At 40.5% G+C, this 20,573-nt stretch overlaps 1 protein-coding gene across 1 annotated transcript in view; it reads right to left on the reverse strand.

The window, feature by feature from the left end:
- Nucleotides 1-304: 304 nt before the first annotated feature.
- Nucleotides 305-20,573, reverse strand: part of LOC115591669 (complement factor H-like) — a 96,535-nt gene continuing 76,266 nt past the window's right edge. The window contains 16 exon segments of the mRNA XM_030433847.1: nt 305-610; nt 2,882-3,061; nt 3,144-3,338; nt 3,897-4,061; nt 4,520-4,684; nt 5,739-5,918; nt 6,001-6,159; nt 6,162-6,194; nt 6,334-6,516; nt 7,010-7,192; nt 9,893-10,063; nt 10,177-10,371; nt 10,498-10,680; nt 12,136-12,303; nt 12,420-12,584; nt 14,178-14,348. Of these exon segments, the coding sequence (XP_030289707.1) occupies nt 600-610; nt 2,882-3,061; nt 3,144-3,338; nt 3,897-4,061; nt 4,520-4,684; nt 5,739-5,918; nt 6,001-6,159; nt 6,162-6,194; nt 6,334-6,516; nt 7,010-7,192; nt 9,893-10,063; nt 10,177-10,371; nt 10,498-10,680; nt 12,136-12,303; nt 12,420-12,584; nt 14,178-14,348 (2,507 nt within the window). The 3' untranslated portion in view covers nt 305-599.

Genomic DNA, 20,573 nt, shown 5'->3' on the forward strand with positions numbered 1-20,573 from the left:
CACATCCGAGTCAAAATACTGAATCATTTCTCACGTGTGGCTCCTGAGTTACACCACTAGGGGCCCTGACACACCAGGTGGACAGTCTGCTGTCAGCCGGTGGCCATTGATGAGCGTCTGTGGCCTTCGTTTTATTCGCAGTGTGACCTTTGCTGTCGACTTTACAGCTGAATGAGCATGGTGAATCATCGGCCCGTTGGTGAGAGAAATCTCTGACTTTTTTTGTCAGCGCAGCAAATTCATGCACGAGAACAGAGAAAGATGTGATGAAAGCAAAATAAAAAAAACGACTTGATTCAAGAAATCACTCACAGAAAGCGCTTCTCATTTATTTAATGATCATTCCAGTAAGGAAGTGTAACAATAAATTCAGTAGTTTGTTCCTCACTTTGCCCAGGACATTGGCTGCTACTATATTACTGCTGTTTGGTCTTGTAACGTTGCTTTAGTGGGTCGAAGTGTGGGACATTTCTCTTATTTGATGAGTGAAGGATCTGCTTAGTTTTCAGACTGAACGCCATCAGACCATCACACCACTGTTCCAACGCTGGGGGCTTACCCTGACACACCGAAATCGTCTCGCCTCAGGTCTGGGTCTGTTATTCCTCGACTAAAATGTCAGCAGAAACAGGTTCTGTTTTAGCCATTGTAATAAGGGAACTAATCAAAACATGCATCTGAACACATTATCTGTTGTAACAAGACACACTATAGTGCTATGCCTCCTGTTCACAATAATCAATACAAAACTGACATTAATGTCATGCCATATAAAAAAAAAAAAAAAAAAAAAAAAAAGGTTTACTTCACAATACCCAAGACATGTCCAACAATGAAGGTGTGTTTCGCATTTCCTCACCTGTACACTGTGAATTCCCGGTCCAACCATATTCTCCACAGGTTCGAGTAGGACTTCCTCTATAACCTTCCTCGCACACTTAATTGGCCAGTTCATTGTATTTGTATCTCCACTTGCTGTTGACAATATTTGCATGCGGGATATCCTCTCTTTCACAAATTATTTCTAAAAAACAAATGCAGTTATTTATTTATTAGACATGTTCAGGATATCCAGTTCGTCGCATGTTATCTCTGGGAAAAAAAGGCATTAATATACTACCATACACATTTGTTTCACATTCGTTGGTGATGTGGAGAGTATGAACTTGTAAGCAACAGGCTGGTAGTAGTGGTAGAACTACAGGTTAGAAATGCAGACCCAGACATAGAGTAGTGACACAGCTCTGTACAAAACAGTAATGATCAGCTGACTACTTTGTGGTAGTTTGGTGGTAAAGGTTAATAGAGTTATATTCCACTTCACTTGTTCTAGCTGGTTGGAGTGAAATCTCTGATGGTATCCAGAAGGCAGTACTTTTGGGATCGACTGGATGGTTATTTCCTAAAATCTATTTTTAAAGAACAAATCCATAGAAAGAGACATGCCCAACAATGAAAGTGCGTTTCGCACTTCCTCACCTGTACATTGTGAATCCCCGGTCCAACCATTTTCCCGACAGGTTCGAGTAGGACTTCCTCTATAACCTTCCTCGCACTCATAATCGGCCCGTTGATTGTTTGTGTATCTCCACTTGGGGTTGACAATATTTGCATGCGGGATATCCTGTCTTTCACAAATTATTTCTAAAAAACAGATGCAGTTATTTATTTACTAGACATGTTCAGGATATCCAGTTTGTTGCATGTTATCTCTAGGACTTCCTCTATATCCTTCCTCACACTCATAATCAGCCTGTTGATTGTTTGTGTATCTCCACTTGGGGTTGACAATAACTGCATGTGGGATATCTTCTGGTTCACAAGTTATTTCTAAAAACGAATGCAGTTATTTATTTACCAGATATGTTCAGGATATCCAGTTCGTTGCATGTTATCTCTGGGGAAAATAGCATTTATATACCACCATACACATTTGTTTCACATTTGTTGGTGATGTGGAGAGTATGAACTTGTAAGCAACAGGCTGGTAGTAGTGGTAGAACTACAGGTTAGAAATGCAGACCCATTGTGTTTATATCTCCTCTTGGGTTTGACAATATAAGTATTCAGGATTTCCTGTTTTTCACAAATTGCTTCTAAAAACAAAAGCAGTTATTTATTATTTGTTTCATGTGGAGAGAATAGGCTCGTAATCTGTCTGTCTGTCTAAAGTTTTCAGGTCTATTTGTGCTGAGAACCGCGTGTGTGTTGCAGTAGAAATAGGCAAACTCTAGATGATGTGATGCAGCTGCGTGTGAGAAGCATGTCTCATGCATCCTGTGTGGACGGTCTGACCTGTTAACATGGAGGCCGAAATGAAAAGTGAGAGGTAACGGCACACAGCAGCACTGCACAACATCCTGTGTGTCCATTATTGAAATAGCTGACACTTTTCTTTGTAATGGTTGCAATATTTACACTGCTGTCTCCCAGTGACTGTTAACTGTGATAGTGACTGCTCTTCAGTTGTAGTTCAACAAGTCAGAGACATTCAGCACAGCAAACTCTACCCTGACAGTGTCTGGGCCTTCAGCTCCTCCTGGGACAAGGATTTTTAGTGGCTAGAAACTATTGACTGAGAAACTGAAATGGGATGCTGAGTCCTCCAGCTGAAAATCAACTTTAGTTTCAGAGTCCCTAAAAAGATTCTAGGGTCAATAGTGAACTTCCTGCAGTGAATAAACCACCGTACAATGCAAAATTTAGAAAAAAAAAAAAAAGGCCCATGATGATTTTCTTTTTCAGTGTAAATAAAGTTCCTGGGACTTTTGGTAGAAAACATTTTGAACCTAACATGACGAAAATCTCCTCACCCAATTTAACAAAATAATAATACAATAAAAAACATTATTGTCATAATTACAGATTAACTTCACAATACCTTGACAAAGTGGATTTGGTCTCCACCCATCTCTGGTGCATTTGGCAATGTAGCTTCCATCTGTGCTCTTGTAGTTTGACCTACATCTGTATCTTGCAGTATCACCGAGTGTAAGTTTTTGCCCCAAGTAGACGTCCCATGTATACACATGTCGGTCACGTTGATTGCTGCATGTAACCTCTGGAATGAAATTTTTCATTTCAAGTCAATTGACATAAGATTAATGATCGTCAGCAGCACTCAAGCTCCTGTAGTTTTTTACCTTTGCATATAGGTCTGACAGTCCATTCTCCAGTGTCAGTGCATGTAGTTACTGCTGAGATGTCCCGAGGGCTAGAAATCCAGTACTTCTCTCCACAAGTGACTGTAACTTGTTCATCAGGTGTAAACACATTTCTGTAAGCAGGTTCATAGCTGGTTTCTTCAAGTGGCGGCAGTGTCAGTCTACATTTTACGGCTGCATTTGTTGGGAAATGAAACACATGATCAGTTTATTCTAAACAAGACACAAAATAGGTCTATATCACCCACCCAGCATTTATTTTCAGGAGCAGTGTGATCTAACCAATTAATTGAATTACTCAGTTCATGCTTACGTTCACACATAGGTGTTCGTCGCATGTTATCTCTGGGAAAAAAAGGCATTTATATACTACCATACACATTTGTTTCACATTCGTTGGTGATGTGGAGAGTATGAACTTGTAAGTAACAGGCTGGTAGTAGTGGTAGAACTACAGGTTAGAAATGCAGACCCAGACATAGAGTAGTGACACAGCTCTGTACAAAACAGTAATGATCAGCTGACTACTTTGTGGTAGTTTGGTGGTAAAGGTTAATAGAGTTATATTCCACTTCACTTGTTCTAGCTGGTTGGAGTGAAATCCCTGAGGGTATCCAGAAGGCAGTACATGTGGGATCGACTGGATGGTTATTTCCTAAAATCTATTTTTAAAGAACAAATCCATAGAAAGAGACATGGCCAACAATGAAAGTGCGTTTTGCACTTCCTCACCTGTACACTGTGAATCCCCGGTCCAACCATTTTCCCGACAGGTTCGAGTAGGACTTCCTCCATAACCTTCCTCGCACACATAATTGGCCACTTCATTGTTTGTGTGTCTCCACTTGGGGTTGACAATATTTGCATGCGGGATATCCTGTCTTTCACAAATTATTTCTAAAAAACAAATGCAGTTATTTATTTACTAGACATGTTCAGGATATCCAGTTCGTCGCATGTTATCTCTGGGAAAAAAAAGGCATTTATATACTACCATACACATTTGTTTCACATTCATTGGTGATGTGGAGAGTATGGACTTGTAAGCAACAGGCTGGTGGAAGTGGTGGAATTACAGGTTAGAAATGCAGACCCAGACATAGAGTAGTGACACAGCTCTGTACAAAACAGTAATGATCAGCTGACTACTTTGTGGTAATTTGGTGGTAAAGGTTAATAGAGTTATATTCCACTTCACTTGTTCTAGCTGGTTGGAGTGAAATCCCTGAGGGTATCCAGAAGGCAGTACTTTTGGGATCCACTGGATGGTTATTTCCTAAAATCTATTTTTTTTAAGAACAAATCCATAGAAAGAGACATGCCCAACAATGAAAGTGCATTTTGCACTTCCTCACCAGTACACTGTGAATCCCCGGTCCAACCATTTTCCCGACAGGTTCGAGTAGGACTTCCTCTATATCCTTCCTCGCACTCATAATCGGCCCGTTGATTGTTTTTGTATCTCCACTTGGGGTTGACAATATTTGCATGCGGGATATCCTGTCCTTCACAAATTATTTCTAAAAAACAAATGCAGTTATTATTTACTAGACATGTTCAGGATATCCAGTTTGTTGCATGTTATCTCTGGAAAAAAAGGCATTTATATACTACCATACACATTTGTTTCACATTTGTTGGTGATGTGGAGAGTATGAACTTGTAAGCAACAGGCTGGTAGTAGTGGTAGAACTACAGGTTAGAAATGCAGACCCATTGTGTTTGTATCTCCTCTTGGGTTTGACAATATAAGCATTCAGGATGTCCTGTTTTTCACAAATTGCTTCTAAAAACAAAAGCAGTTATTTATTATTTGTTTCATGTGGAGAGAATAGGCTCGTAATCTGTCTGTCTGTCTAAAGTTTTCAGGTCTATTTGTGCTGAGAACAGCGTGTGTGTTGCAGTAGAAATAGGCAAACTCTAGATGATGCGATGCAGCTGCGTGTGAGAAGCATGTCTCATGCATCCTGTGTGGACGGTCTGACCTGTTAACATGGAGGCCGAAATGAAAAGTGAGAGGTAACGGCACACAGCAGCAATGCACAAGCATCCTGTGTGTCCATTATTGAAATAGCTGACACTTTTCTTTGTCATGGTTGCAATATTTACACTGCTGTCACCCAGTGATTGCTGACTGTGATAGTGACTGCTCTTCAGTTGTAGTTCAACAAGTCAGAGACATTCAGCACAGCAAACTCTACCCTGACAGTGTCTGGGCCTTCAGCTCCTCCTGGGACAAAGATTTTTAGTGGCTAGAAACTATTGACTGAGAAACTGAAATGGGATGCTGAGTCCTCCAGCTGAAAATCAACTTTAGTTTCAGAGTCCCTAAAAAGATTCTAGGGTCCGTGGTGAACTTCCTGCAGTGAATAAACAGCTGTACAATGCAACATTTAGAAAAAAAAAAAAAAAAGGCCCATGATGATTTTCTTTTTCAGTGTAAATAAAGTTCCTGGGACTTTTGGTAGAAAACATTTTGAACCTAACATGACAAAAATCTCCTCACGCAATTTAACAAAATAATAATACAATAAAAAACATTATTGTCATAATTACAGATTAACTTCACAATACCTTGACAAAGTGGATTTGGTCTCCACCCATCTCTGGTGCATTTGGCAATGTAGCTTCCATCTGTGCTCTTGTAGTTTGACCTACATCTGTATCTTGCAGTATCACCGAGTGTAAGTTTTTGCATCCAGTAGACTTCCCATGTATACACATGTCGGTCACGTTGATTGCTGCATGTAACCTCTGGAATGAAATTTTTCATTTCAAGTCAATTGACATAAGATTAATAATCGTCAGCAGCACTCAAGCTCCTGTAGTTTTTTACCTTTGCATACAGGTCTGACAGTCCATTCTCCAGTGTCAGTGCATGTAGTTACTGCTGAGACGTCCCGAGGGCTAGAAATCCAGTACTTCTCTCCACAAGTGACTGTAACTTGTTCATCAGGTGTAAACACATTTCTGTAAGCAGGTTCATAGCTGGTTCTTCAGGTGGCGGCAGTGTCAGTCTACATTTTACGGCTGCATTTGTTGGGAAATGAAACACATGATCAGTTTATTCTAAACAAGACACAAAATAGGTCTATATCACCCACCCAGCATTTATTTTCAGGAGCAGTGTGATCTAACCAATTAATTTAATTACTCAGGTCATGCTTACGTTCACACATAGGTGTAGGGCTCCACTCTGCTCTTAATCCAATTTTTGTGCATTTTGAAGGTCTGTCGTCAATGCGTTTATATTTGTCAATGCAACTAAAATGCAGAACTTCATGTTCGTCGTACTCACAGATATTTCCATGCACAATAACATTTTCAATTTTGGGTGCTTCGCATTTCATACCTGTTGATGAAAACAAGTGAGCATGAATAAAACTATGTTGTCACTTACGTGTTCATGAATAAGCCAACATTGTGGAACAACATAGGAGTAAATGCAAAGGTTATAACCACAATGAGAGCATACCACAGGTCAGATTATATATTTCCATCCATTTTTTTACTATTTACTTTCATGGGAAGAATTCCTGAGAGGTAAACTACTGCTGACTTTTCTGACAGTATAGAATCTGACCATGAGTCTTCAACATTCCCAGTTTGCATCTGGAAAACTTTGTCGCATGTTATCACCACTCACTTCTTTATAATTTCCTGTGTGAAGGCAGATTTGAACTATCAAGTCCTGGGGTTGACATGGTAACACAGCGACAGTGGTTGGTGCGGTGTTTCATGCATGTCTCTGTGGGTTTATTTCCCTTTTCCCTCTTCAATTCATTCTTTCTTTTCTAAAAGACCATCCTCTGCCTCCTGCTTCATCTTGTATAGCCTGCTTTTACCTTTGCATTTTGGAGCGTCCCCACTCCACGATCCACTTTCATCACAATAGATCTCCGTTGGCCCGAACAGGATGTCAGTGTTAGATTTGCAGCTAAAGCGAACAACATTGCCAAGGGCTGCTCTCTCCAGGCTCCCATCCACCAGGACGTTATCGTCGACATGCATCACTGGGCAATGTGTAGCTGGAAGGAAAATTAAAAAATGAACTAGATGACCAAAAGACTCAAATATATGAGCCTATAATCGGGTACAGTTGCAGTCAAAAGTTTACATCCACTTGTAAAGAACATTTATATCATGGCAGGCTTCACTTCCCATGATTTCTACAACTCTTGTTATTCTGTGATGGAATGAGAGGAAAACTTGTTACTTTGTCACAAAAAACCTTCATGAAGCTGGCTGAAAATCTCAATTTAGTATGGGTCTGGGATGCTGAGTCCTCCAGCTAAAAAATAAACTTTAGTTTCTGAATCCCTAAAAAGATTCTAGGGTCTGTGGTGAACTTCCCGCAGTGAGTAAACAGCTGTTCGATGCTCGATTTAAGAGAGGGCCCATAATGCTTTTCTTTTTCAGTGGAAATGAAGTTCCTGGAACTTTTTACTAGAAAACATTTTTAACCTAACAGGACAAAAATCTCCTCACCAATTTAAAGGAACTTAGGGCAGGATCAACTAATAAGACTCAATAGCGACACGATGGCCGTTTGGGTAACTGCAGCCATCAGCCAAGCCCGGCGCGGGAGCACGCATGAATTCCTCACAGCAGTGCAGCTGATGCTGTGACACGATTATTTGTTTGCTTGCTGTTCACGTGACTTTTTACTGCAAGACTTACGCGCCTGCGTCCGTCCTCCGCGGAACTACGTTGGTAGCCTACATCAGCGAACAGCATCATGTCGAGGGGCGAAGTAAGTAAACTAACGTTAGGTGTTTATTTTAGTGCAGCTAGAGTATATTTCTTTGACAACACTAGCGCATCAATTCAGCAAAATGACAGTTGTAATGTAAAGTACGTTTACCTTAAGCTGACAAGAGTCTGCAGTCATTATCATGTTACAGCAATAGTATGATTCAATATCTCAAGTCACGTGTTATGTGCCAGTGCCACTGAGATAATTTGTGAAACCATTTCCATTATAAGACAATATAAATGGTATTAATAGTACTGGGCCATAACAAAGTAAATACAAGGAAAACACAAATGTGAGTATGTCATAACAAGTATTATACTAAGTTGAATCAGAATAAAAGTAACATCAAATAAAATCAAAACATCACTTTGAGGATTACTAAAGTGATTCTTATTAGTATTGTTCTCAATGATTTTGAATCAGGAATTGACTCTAGAAAGAGTGGCACACATGGAGATGTACTGCCAGGATGAGGGTACACTGCGTCTGATTAGCATAATGTGGAACGACATCTTTGCTCTGGAGGACAGCCAAGATGTGGGCAGCGATAACCGCGAGTTTTGGTTTGCTGTCTACCGGCAATGTACGATCTGGCTGGATGGGCGTTAGGGAAGAGGGAACTGAAGGCCGATACCGAGCTGCTGTGTTCTTCGTATCCAGTTAAACTTCCCTGACCCCTTTGCAAACTACACAGGTTACAGTGAAGCTCCATTTAGGGTGCCTGACTGATATTTTCTCCTGCTTTGTGTACCTGTGACCACAATACCTAAAAAAAAACAAAAAACCCACAGCCCGTTGATTCTTTGTGTATCTCCTCTTAAGGTTGACAATATTTGCATTCAGGATATTCAGTCTGTTGCATGTTATCTCTGAAAAAAAAGGCATTCATGTAGTACGTACACATTTGTTTCACATTCATTGGCCATGTGGAGAGTATGAAGTTGTAGCAACAGGCTGGTAGTATTGGTAGAATTACAGCAGACCCAACTGTATTTGTATCTCCTTTTTAATGTGGGGAGAATGGGGTTGTTATCTGTCTGTCTGTCTAAAGTTATCAGGTCTATTTGTGCTGAGAACAGCATGTGTGTTTCGTGTGAGAAGCATGTCTCATGCATCCTGTGTGGACGGTCTGACCTGTTAACATAGAAGCCGAAATGGAAAGTGAGAGGTAACGGCACACAGCAGCACTGCACAACATCCTGTGTGTCCATTATTGAAATAGATGACACTTAACTTTGTCATCCTTGCAATATTTACACTGCTGTCTCCCAGTGATTGCTAACTGTGATAGTGACTGCTCTTCAGTTGTAGTTCAACAAGTCAGAGACTTTCAGTACAGTTACTAACTATTAGCTGAGAAACTGAAATGGGATGCTGAGCAGGGGCGGTTCTGGGGGGGGGGGGCAACAGGGGCCAGTGCCCCCGTAACTTTGAGTCTGGACCCCCCTGTGGCCCCCCTGACAGGGAGTCTGCATCAATAATACAATGACAGATTTCTTGCAGTGATTTAGTTTTGAAGGGGAAAGCTGAAATAAAGTGTCTCAGCATTTTACTACCCAATCAAAATTGCTGAAATTGTAAACACTGTTTTGTCTGAATGAGGGATTTATCTTTTTTTCCCAGGCTGTATGTGCCCCCAAACAAAAAAGCCGGCCCAGACCTGGCCCCCCTATTAAAACTGGTCTAGAACCGCCACTGATGCTGAGTCCTCCAGCTGAAAATCAATTTTAGTTTCAGAGTCCCTAAAAAGATTCTAGGGTCTGTGGTGAACTTCCTGCAGTGAATAAACAGCTGTACAATGTTTGATTAAAAAATGCCCATAATGCATTTCTTTTTCAGTGGAAATTAAGTTCCAGGAACTTTTTGGTAGAAAACATTTTGAACAGGACAAAAATCTCCTCACCCAGTTTAACAAAATGATGATAAAATGAAAATACATTATTGTCATAAACACAGGTTAACTTCACATTACCTTGACAAAGTGGATTTGGTCTCCAACCATCTCTTGTACATGTGGCCATGTTGGTGCCATCCTTACTCCTGTAGCCTGACCTACAAGTATATCTTGCTGTACCATTCAGTGTTATTCGTTGAACACGCCAATTATCCACAAGAGGGTCTCTTCGATTGCTGCATGTAACCTCTAGAATGAGAGGAAAGACTTGTGCATTTTAAGTTGATTGAGTATTCTAATTAAAGGAGAGAAGGAAAATCTCGTAATCTGTCTCTGGTACTAAAGCTCATGTAGTTTTTTACCTATGCATAGCGGTCTGACAGTCCACTCTCCATTGTCATTACATGTAACTGTTGCTGAGGCGTTCTGAGGGTTAGAAATCCCGTGCCTCTCTCCACAAATGACTTTTACTGTTTCACCAGGTGAAAACAGATTTCTGGAAGCAGGTTCATAGCTGGTTCCTTCAAGTGGCGGCAGTGTCAGTCTACATTTTGTGGCTGAATTTGTTGGGAAATTAAACATAAGTTTAGTTTAAAGCATCAACACAGACTTCACTACATCCATCCGGTGTATATTTTCACCAGTCACCTGCCAATGTATGTGATTAATCAGGTTTAGCTTACCTTCACAGTAAGGTGTGGGGATCCACTCGGCTCTGCCTCTTTGTACTGTGCATGTTGTAGGTCTTTGATCAGCAGGTATATATTTAGGATTGCACTTAAAATGCAGGACTTCATGTTCATTGTACTCCTGGGTGTCTCCAGGCACATTACCATTTTCAATGACAGGTACTCTGCATTTTATTACTGTTGACAAAAACACAGAAACATTAAAAAGATCTGTTCTGAAAGCAGGTTCATACCTCTGTTCCTCCCAGTGGCTACATATTGAATATGTTTTTGTAGTTTCTCTTTTCGGTTGAACTTTGTAGACGGTCCCTGTGCTCGCGTCTCACAAGCGGCTTACCATATAGACCAGAGTTAATGTGCAGCCGCTCGCATTGATTAAAAAACGGTTGTAGCTCATTGTCTACCGTACTACGGTAGGAAAGAGCCATCGTTTGTGTTTTAACAAGGTTTCACTTATTAGTTATTGTTCCAGGAAGTTCGAATCTGCAAATATATTTACAGCTTTACCGGACTGAATCCTACCAGTTAGTTACGAATCATGTCAAAACAGGCTGAGCTTGCTTCCGCACCTGTGCTGTAAGTTTCGTTCTTCTGTTTTGAGACGCTGCTGCTGTTTGAGAGGCTTTCACTTGAGATCATCGTGATGATGAGGCTCCACCTGCGTGAACCACGGACTCACTGAAGTTACTGTGAGTGACTACTGTGCACTCGGGTGGCTGTAATTCAAGGCAAGCCCACTACGCTGACCGGGCCAGGGGCACAGAGGCCACTGTGAGTTTTTTTTTCACGGGGCATCAAGGCCAAAGTGCGGGGCAACAATAGTTTGTTGAAGAGTGCCGGAGTGTCTGTTCCAGCCCCTCCCCTCTCTGTGCATGAAAGAGGAGGGGCGCGGGGAGTAGTGCAGAGAGCTCCGGGTCAGTGGCTTGCCTGGAGCAAAGATCACAGCGCAAATTTGAACTATATCGATATATGCGATAGGATCTAATTCCATATCACATTTTAAAATATATCGATATATGTTTTATATCGATATATCGCCCAGCCCTACTTCTATGTCAGACATGGAGAAAGTATTTTCCCTCAAAAAAACACTCAATTTTGAGACTTGTCCCATTAGGGGATGCATAAGAATCTTGCAAAATGCCGTTTACAACAAATTCTTAACTAATTAGGTCTATTTGTTAAGGCCCAAAGTTATATATGAAGATATTTCTTTTTTGTTGGAGATGTAGGTGTATATTTTCATATGGAGAGGGGAAGTGAGAGCCGAGTTTGGAACTGATAGTCTTAAAGCTGTCCACTTGTGGTTGGATCACTTAGAAAAGAGATAGTAAAACCAAATGTGAACAGTCTCTTAGAATGACACGCTATATGCCCCGAGATGCATCACACTGTGGAAAGTATTATACTACAGTTGTAGTACATAATGATGATCAACTGACAAAAAACAAAGTAGAACCTCTCTCCTGCCACAAATACCAGTGCCCTACACTACAACTTGAACTTTGTCATAAATCTTTTGTTATTATGCCACATTGCTACTGTAGCCCTCCCAGCACCTGTACTTCTTGCATGAATAGAAAACCTAGAAAGAGCAAAACACATTAAGTGCGTTCATTTGTACTTTCTTACCTCTACATTGTTCCTGTCCAAGCCAACCTGTTTGCCCGCACTTGAGATTGAAACGTCCCGTATAGCCACTCTTGCAGACATACTCAACTCGCTCATTGTAACTATATTCAGGCTTAAGGTTTCCTTGAATTTCTGCAGTCTCAAAATCTCGTCTTCTGCATGTAATCTCTGAATCAAAAAAATGAAATCTATATAAATCTGATTAAAAAGCATGCATGTAAAAACAGAAATGAACAGAAACAACAAAACATGCCAACAATGAAGTGTTGTTCTGTACCCCTCACCTGTACACTGTGAATCCCCAGTCCAACCATTTTCCTCACAGATTCGAGTAGGACGTCCTATATAACCTTCTTTGCACTCATAATCGGCCCGTTGATTCTTTGTGTATCTCCTCTTGGGGTTGACAATATTTGCATTTGAGATATTCAGTTTGTCGCATGTTATCTCTGAAAAAAAAAGGCATTCATATACTACATACACATTTGTTTCACATTCATTGGCAATGTGGAGAGTATGAAGTTGTAGCAACATGCTGGTAGTATTGGTAGAACTACAGGTTAGAAAAGCAGACCCATTGTTTTTTTTTTTAAAAGTCATCTTAAATTATAAATCTTTCTTCTAGGAAGTTCTAGTTCGAATTGAAATGTAAACAAAGGTACTCAATGTGTTTAAGTTTGAAACAGTGCAACCATAGTTAAGCTGAAAAGGTGCCATTGTTTCTGGGACTGCATGGTACATTTTCGCCTGACATAAACATAGACATGACTGCGGTCCCTCCGCCCTCCGGCTAGACACTAGGGGGTAAACGTTGACACTGAGCCCCCTCCCCTCCCGGAGGAGAGTGCTCCTCGCGGGCGCACGGTGCAGCGGCCAGGGTGAGACCGGCTGTGCTGGGAGTTTACCGTCCCCGAAAGAGAGGTGCGTCAGACATCGGCTACTTGCCTCGGCAGCTCCGACGGTGTTTCCGCGGCGCATCACCCTCCGACCCTCAAGCGAAGTCGTGGGCGAGACGCTTCCCGCTTTTTGAGGCGGGGACCAATGGTCCGGCGAGGGGCCGCAGGTGGTAGCTTGCCAGAATCGCTTCAGAGGATTATATTGCAATGCATTGATGAATCGATATTTTTACCCACCCCTAAAACTGAAATGGGATGCTGAGTTCTCCATCTGAAAATCAACTTTACTTTCAGAGTCCCTAAAAAGATTCTAGGGTCTGTGGTGAACTTCTTGCAGTGAATAAACAGCTGTACAATGCTCAATTATAAAAAAGGCCTGTACTGCTTTTCTTTTTCAGTGGAAATAAAGTTCCTGTGACTTTCTGGTGGAAAACACTTTGAACAGGACAAACATCTTCTCACCCATGGGGTTGTAGAATGGGGTTGTTATCTGTCTGTCTGTCTAAAGTTATCAGGTCTATTTGTGGTGAGAATAGCGTGTGTGTTGCAGTAGAAATAGGCAAACTCTAGATGATGTGAAGCAGCTGCGTGTGAGAAGCTTGTCTCATGCATCCTGTGTGGACGGTCTGACCTGTTAACATGGAGGCCGAAATGAAAAGTGAGAGATAACGGCACACAGCAGCACTGCACAACATCCTGTGTGTCCATTATTGAAATAGCTGACACTTAATTTTCTTCGTCATCGTTGCAGTATGTACACTGCTGTCCCCTAGTGATTGCTAACTGTGATAGTGACTGTTCTTCAGTTGTAGTTCAACATGTCGGAGACTTTCAGTACAGTTACTAACTATTAGCTGAGAAACTGAAATGGGATGCTGAGTCCTCCAGCTGAAAATCAACTTTAGTTTCAGAGTCCCTAAAAAGATTCTAGGGTCTGTGGTGAACTTCCTGAAGTGAATAAACAGCTGTACAATGTTTGATTAAAAAAGGCCCATAATGCTTTTCTTTTTCAGTGGAAATGAAGTTCCAAGAACTTTTTGGTAGAAAACATTTTGAACAGGACAAAAGTCTCCTCACCCAATTTAACAAAATGATGATAAAAGGAAAATACATTATTGTCATAAACACAGGTTAACTTCACCATACCTTGACAAAGTGGATTTGGTCTCCAACCATCTCTGGTGCATGTGGCCATGTTGGCGCCATCCTTACTCCTGTAGCCTGACCTACAAGTATATCTTGCAGTACCATTCAGTGTTATTCGTTGAACACGCCAATCATCCACAAGAGGGTCTCTTTGATTGCTGCATGTAACCTCTAGAATGAGAGGAAAGATGTGTGCATTTTAAGTTGATTGACTATAATAATCATAGCAGAGAAGGAAAATCTCGTAATCTGTCTCTGGTACTAAAGCTCATGTAGTTTTTTACCTATGCATAGCGGTCTGACAGTCCAGTCTCCATTGTCCTTACATGTAACTGTTGCTGAGGCGTTCTGAAAGTTAGAAATCCCGTGCCTCTCTCCACAAATGACTTTTACTGTTTGACCAGGTGAAAACAGATTTCTGTAAGCAGGTTCATAGCTGGTTCCTTCGAGTGGCGGCAGTGTCAGTCTACATTTTGTGGCTGAATTTGTTGGAAAAATTAAACATAAGTTTAGTTTAATGTATCAACACAGACACTACATCCATCCAGTGTTTATTTTCACCAGTCACCTGCCAATGTATGTGATTAATCAGTTTTTGCTTACTTTCACAGTAAGGTGTGGGGATCCACTCGCCTCTGCCTCTTTGTATTGTGCATGTTGTAGGTCTTTGATCAGCGGGTATATAGTTAGGATTGCACTCAAAATGCAGGACTTCATGTTCATTGTACTCCTTGGTGTCTCCAGGCACATTACCATTTTCAATGACAGGTACTCTGCATTTTATTACTGTTGACAAAAACACAGAAACATTAATAACAACAATAATCATTAGAAAGATCAGTTCTGAAAGCAGGTTCATACCTCTGTTCCTCCCAGTGGCTGCAGCAGCAAGTTTGAAAAATTGAACAGATTAAACATGGGAAATGACAGGTACTCATTATAATCATCTGGAGTTATCTTTATAAGTTAATGAGCCTGATACGATTGGCCATCATGTTACACTGAAGTGCATTCATACTGTGTGTGGTAGATTTAAAAAACCACTCTGCTCATTTAATGTACATTAAATGATTAGAAAGGGACGACTCCACATGGAACACCCTAGGAAAAATATGCCAAATTTATGCCAAATGTGTGCTTTAACAATTCCTTATGCCAATTACATATTTTTCACCATTTGAGTATTTCAGTCAGCTTATGATATGACACAGACTACTCTCTTGAGCGTCTAGCAGTGATAACAGTTTTATCATAGAGATTCTGAGAGATATTAGTTTGTTATTTTACATTAATGGTTACAACTTTCCTGTGCTGCATTTTAGGTCAGCCAGCAAAGACTGTTTTGCCAGAGCTGAAGGGGGCATTAACCCTGGCTCTGGAGTAAATATAGCAAACAGCAGGCTTAAGTTAGTTTTGCAATAAAAAAAACATAGATTTTCTCCTCAAATGGCCCAAAGCATTAACTGACCAAATCAATAAATAATTGTTCTGTTTTCTAACTGCAGTAAAACTGCAGTTAGAAAATGGGTCTGAAATGTGACAATCTTACCGTCACTCTGTAAAGACTTTTCCATTTTCAGCCACAGGATGAAAAGCCAAAGAAGGTGAAAGAGTCTCATTGTGAAGATCCAGGAACTGCTGCTTTCAGGAACAATAATCACTTTGTTTCACTAAAGCTTTTTTTGTCTGGGACTTCTACAGAGCAAAGTCTTCCTGTGCAGCACTAATGCACACATGTAGAATGAAAACAGTTTTTGGAGCCTGGGTCAATTACCCCCCCCCCCCCCCCCCCCCCCATCACACACACTCATACACACACACACACACACACACACACACATACATACATACATACATACATACATACACACATACACACATACACACACACACACACACACACACACACAGACATTATTCTATCTTCGTAGCTGCTTTACAGACAATTAAAGCAGGTACGAAGAATTAATGTATTAACTCACATTGTGTCCTGTGTTGCTGGTTGCTACCACTTGGAAACACTGGGTAGGGAAAAGTTGCCTGTTAGAATGCCCATCTGCTTATGTGAATCAGCTACGTAACATCCAGCAACATTCTCTCTAGGCCTCACCTAATTTTACTGCCCTGCTGTTGTCCATTCAAATGATAACCAATTTGCCATCTACCGTCTGCCTGCATCCATCTGAAGTCAGCATGTAGTACAACAAGTACCTATAAACTTTGCTCAAGTCAAGTACTTGAGTAAATGTCCTCAGTTATGTCCAACAATCCAACAGAAATGTTTCCAGTATAGAAAGTATATCTGCTATACTGAAAACCTCATTCCTAATGTTTTCAACTTTTATATTTTATTAAATTCATAAAAAATATATCTGCAAAATCCTGTTGTGCTTAATTTTCAAAGCATTGGAGGCCGGACTAATAAATATTAATCAGTGTCCATTAATTGCTTGTCATTGTCCAGAATGCCAACGTTCAGTGAAAAGTGTTCCTGAAGACATTTTAGGTAAGTAATGAGCCATACAGTCTCTGAATGTGTCCTAATTTGACCTCCACAGTGCTCAGTTTGTATAGCTTTCTTGTTGATTCCAGAGGCGCCATGTCACACCGGACATCTGTGATTTGCAAATATAGCCAGAATGTAAGTTCATGCAAATGACGAGTGAGAAGCCAACACCCTGTGTCTTGAAAGAATTCATTGCATGGCTGCTCACATAGACAATGAATGTAAAGTGTGGGACCAACAGATCCTGTGGACACATACCATAATACTGATGAGTTGATGACATGCTAATATTGGCTGTAAAGTTTGAGTACCACAACAAAGCTGTTATTACTCCAGATTTCAAGATGTATAGTATCATTGAAATATATATGAATTTAATTTAGGTTATACACATTAAACTTTTAACAAAACCCAATGAATAACAGCCCCCTTCTGCAATTTGATTTCAAGTGTCTGACCAAGCATAGATATACTCAACTAAACATTAAAAGGCCCTGAAAGTAAAGCTAAAAACTGTAATACCAGTTTTGACTTTAATTACAGACTATGACTGTTATTTTCTGTTATTTCTCAGTATTTTTAGCGATTAGCCTAGAATAACATAGATCATCTCATCACAATGCGATGTTCTGCTGGGAAACCCTGGGTGCTGGCAGTCATGTGAATGCCACTTGACACGTACCACCAGGGCCGCTGGAAGTAATTTTGAATAGGGGATGCTGTGAAGAAAAAAAATTTTTTGGACAAAAAAACAATGAGCCTATAGACCTATTTAAAATACATTTTAAAAATAAATAAACAGATTGAGATTCACTGCTTTATTGTCATATACACTTCAGTGCACACAGCCAGGGTCTGTAACACACAGACATCATCAGTTCTCAAATGAATATGCGCTATTAATTAAACTTCACCATAACGCTATAACAATGCAATAGATTTGGTCAGCTGGCATGAACCTGGGTCACTGCACCATCTACGTTTATGTCACACGCGACTCTATTAGCTCCAAAATCCTTTTACGCACACCACAAGGAAATAATCTCTAACTATTTAAGCACATTATTGAACAGCTCTCCACATCCATTACGCAAAGATCACACAAACAAAATAACACTTTCCGACTCCATCTCAAACCTTTTTACGCACACCACAAGGAAATCATCTCCGACTATTTAAACGTTATTTAACAGGTCTCCACATCCATTACGCACAGAACACACGATCAAGACAACACTCTCCATCTCCATCCCCACCGCCTTGCAAAAATACTCTAGTGTGACGTTAAACTGCATGAATATATGAAGGTGCGCGGCGGCACCATGCTCTTACTTTGAGCTGCAGGCAGGGTGCCCTGGTTACAGGTGTCAAAATGTCGATGTGCGCTCTAGGGTCGTGGAGATAAAGTCTCTCATGAGGGGACAAATGTCCAGGGAGTTCAGAATGTCTGTGTGCGCATGCATCAGCGAAAGGTGTGTGAGTCTTTTCTAGGACATGGTGCTGCGTACCCATGTCTTCAAAAGACGCAAGGCGGAGAAGGTGCGCTCGGATGAGGCCACGGACATGGATAGGCACAGGTATGGAGTAAGATCGCTGTCAATAAGACGTGTCCATGATTCTAACATTCGTATTCGTAATGTTAAACATTTATGTGCAAATAAAATTGTTGTACACAAAATTCTACTGTCATATACACAAGTCTGAGAAATTGTCTGGGTTAGGATTGTTTTTATGTGAGTATGAATCTAAAAGCTGTGAGTGCAAAGTCTTGTGAGCACAACTCTCATTTCTACGACTACGAAGTCCTCACTGTGAACACGAATTCAAGTTTTTGGGTACGAGTAGAAAAGTGTTGAAATGACGTCACGTAGGTCACAGGCAGGTCACAGGAAAAGTAATCGAACTCCGATTACTCCAAACGCGCATGCGCCAAAGCCTTAGCTAACAGCAGTGGACCGGGTGGAGTGGAGATGCCAGCATAGGTGAAGCATCACAGGTAAAGTCAATAACGTGTATGTCCAGTATTTATTCATAAAATTGTACTATTTAAAATAATATGCAGTTCATGGACTTACAGACTTACTGCTTTAGCTTGCAAGCTAACGACATGTAGGTGACGCGTAATTAGTGCTACTATTACTAGCATTAGAAGTTGGCTTGTGCTAGTTAATTAGCACTGACCTGCAAAATGTGACATAATCAATTTGAGACATAATGTTGATCAAAATACGACTTTATCGATAAGTTGTGTCAATTTATGTAAAACAGACAGTTGCTATAGACGCCGCTCTGATCAGAGGAGCACAGATGGAAAGAGGCTAAAAATGAACTATGCGGGACATTTGCCTTATGGTAAATTTTTGCGCTAATTAAACAGCTTCAGAGTAATAGTGCTGATTAAATTAACGACTTGTAACTTTTTACATGGAGAATGGAGCCTCGACCCGGTGTCCCAACTCTCGTCTCTGCAGCACCGCGACACAAACGCGCCCTGTAACCCGTAATCTCTTGTTTATGACAGATATGACTGCACAATATACACGTCATAATGTGTGTATGATAATCCATCGATCCACTGATTGATTTCCTGCTGGCTTCCTTGTAGACAAATGCACATGACCGAGAGGACGGTTAGCAAAGAGGAACAGAAACCGGACTTATATGATGGACAGATTTATGTCAATTTAGCTTGCAAGCTAAAGCAGTAAGTCTGTAAATCCATGAACTGTATATTATTTGAAATGGTACCATTTTATGAAATAAATATTGGATATGTACGTTAATGACTTTACCTGTGATGCTTCACCTGAGCTGGCAGCTCCACCCACAGTGCCAGCCCTGAGTAATTCGGTGCCTTAGGCAAGATCATAGCCATCAATTTCACAATCAGTGTTCATACACTCACACAGAAACTGCATGTATGTATTCAAGATTTTATTTATTTTAAATATCACACCAAATAAAAACCGACAAAAGAAACAAGTGATAAGAATACAATATAAATAAGACATTGTGCAAACATATTATCTCAGCCTCAGAGTGCCGTCTCTCTCTTATCTAATGTCAGCCACTTTGCAAAACGACCTCCAACTCCTCCATGTTGCCATGTGGGTATTGTGCTCCTGGCTATCCTCATGAACCTTCAACAAGTGGCTTACATTTTACTAGTCCTTTAGTCCTTCCTTATTATGTCTGTATTTTTTTGGAGAAAACATTTGGCAGCAGAAGCAGTGCAAGCTATCATTTCTGTTTGAGTACATCAGCCAGCTTCTTTTGATTTTTTCAGCATTGACTAAGACTCTGTTACAAAAGTCATGTTGACACTCTCCCATCTTTGTTTTTGGAAAATGTGTAACTGCTTTTTATTTGAACTGGTCCTCTGTGAACTAGTCAGAAGAGATGTCCAGTCAACCCTTAGTCCTGATGCTGTCACTGGGCTGTGCTGAGGTAGAGGGACAGGAGCACCTGATGCTGTGTCACTGGGCTGGTGAAATATTTTAAAACTGCATCTGAAGAGAGGAGAAGTATATGTGACGACTGCATGTTACATTTTAATAAAAAAACAAAAAAAAAGATGCTTTATGGGTGCTATACATAAGACTACAAATGAACATGTGATGAGATTCATTCAGTTTATTGTCATTGCAGTACAATTAAGTCTAAACAGAGTACAAGTGCAGTGTATATCTATATCTATATCTATATCTACATATTCATTCGCCTATGAATGATATGGGAAAGCTAAGATGTGGAGTATTAACAGTAATACACTTTAACACTGATGTAAACTTTAACAAACATAAACTAAACTATGACACAATAAACCAAAAGCTTACATCTACCCTGTTACAAAGGGGATGGAAAACTACTAGCATTTTAACTGACATACT

The sequence above is a fragment of the Sparus aurata genome, chromosome 11, assembly GCF_900880675.1.
Source record: "Sparus aurata chromosome 11, fSpaAur1.1, whole genome shotgun sequence".
Taxonomy (NCBI): Eukaryota; Metazoa; Chordata; class Actinopteri; order Spariformes; family Sparidae; genus Sparus; species Sparus aurata.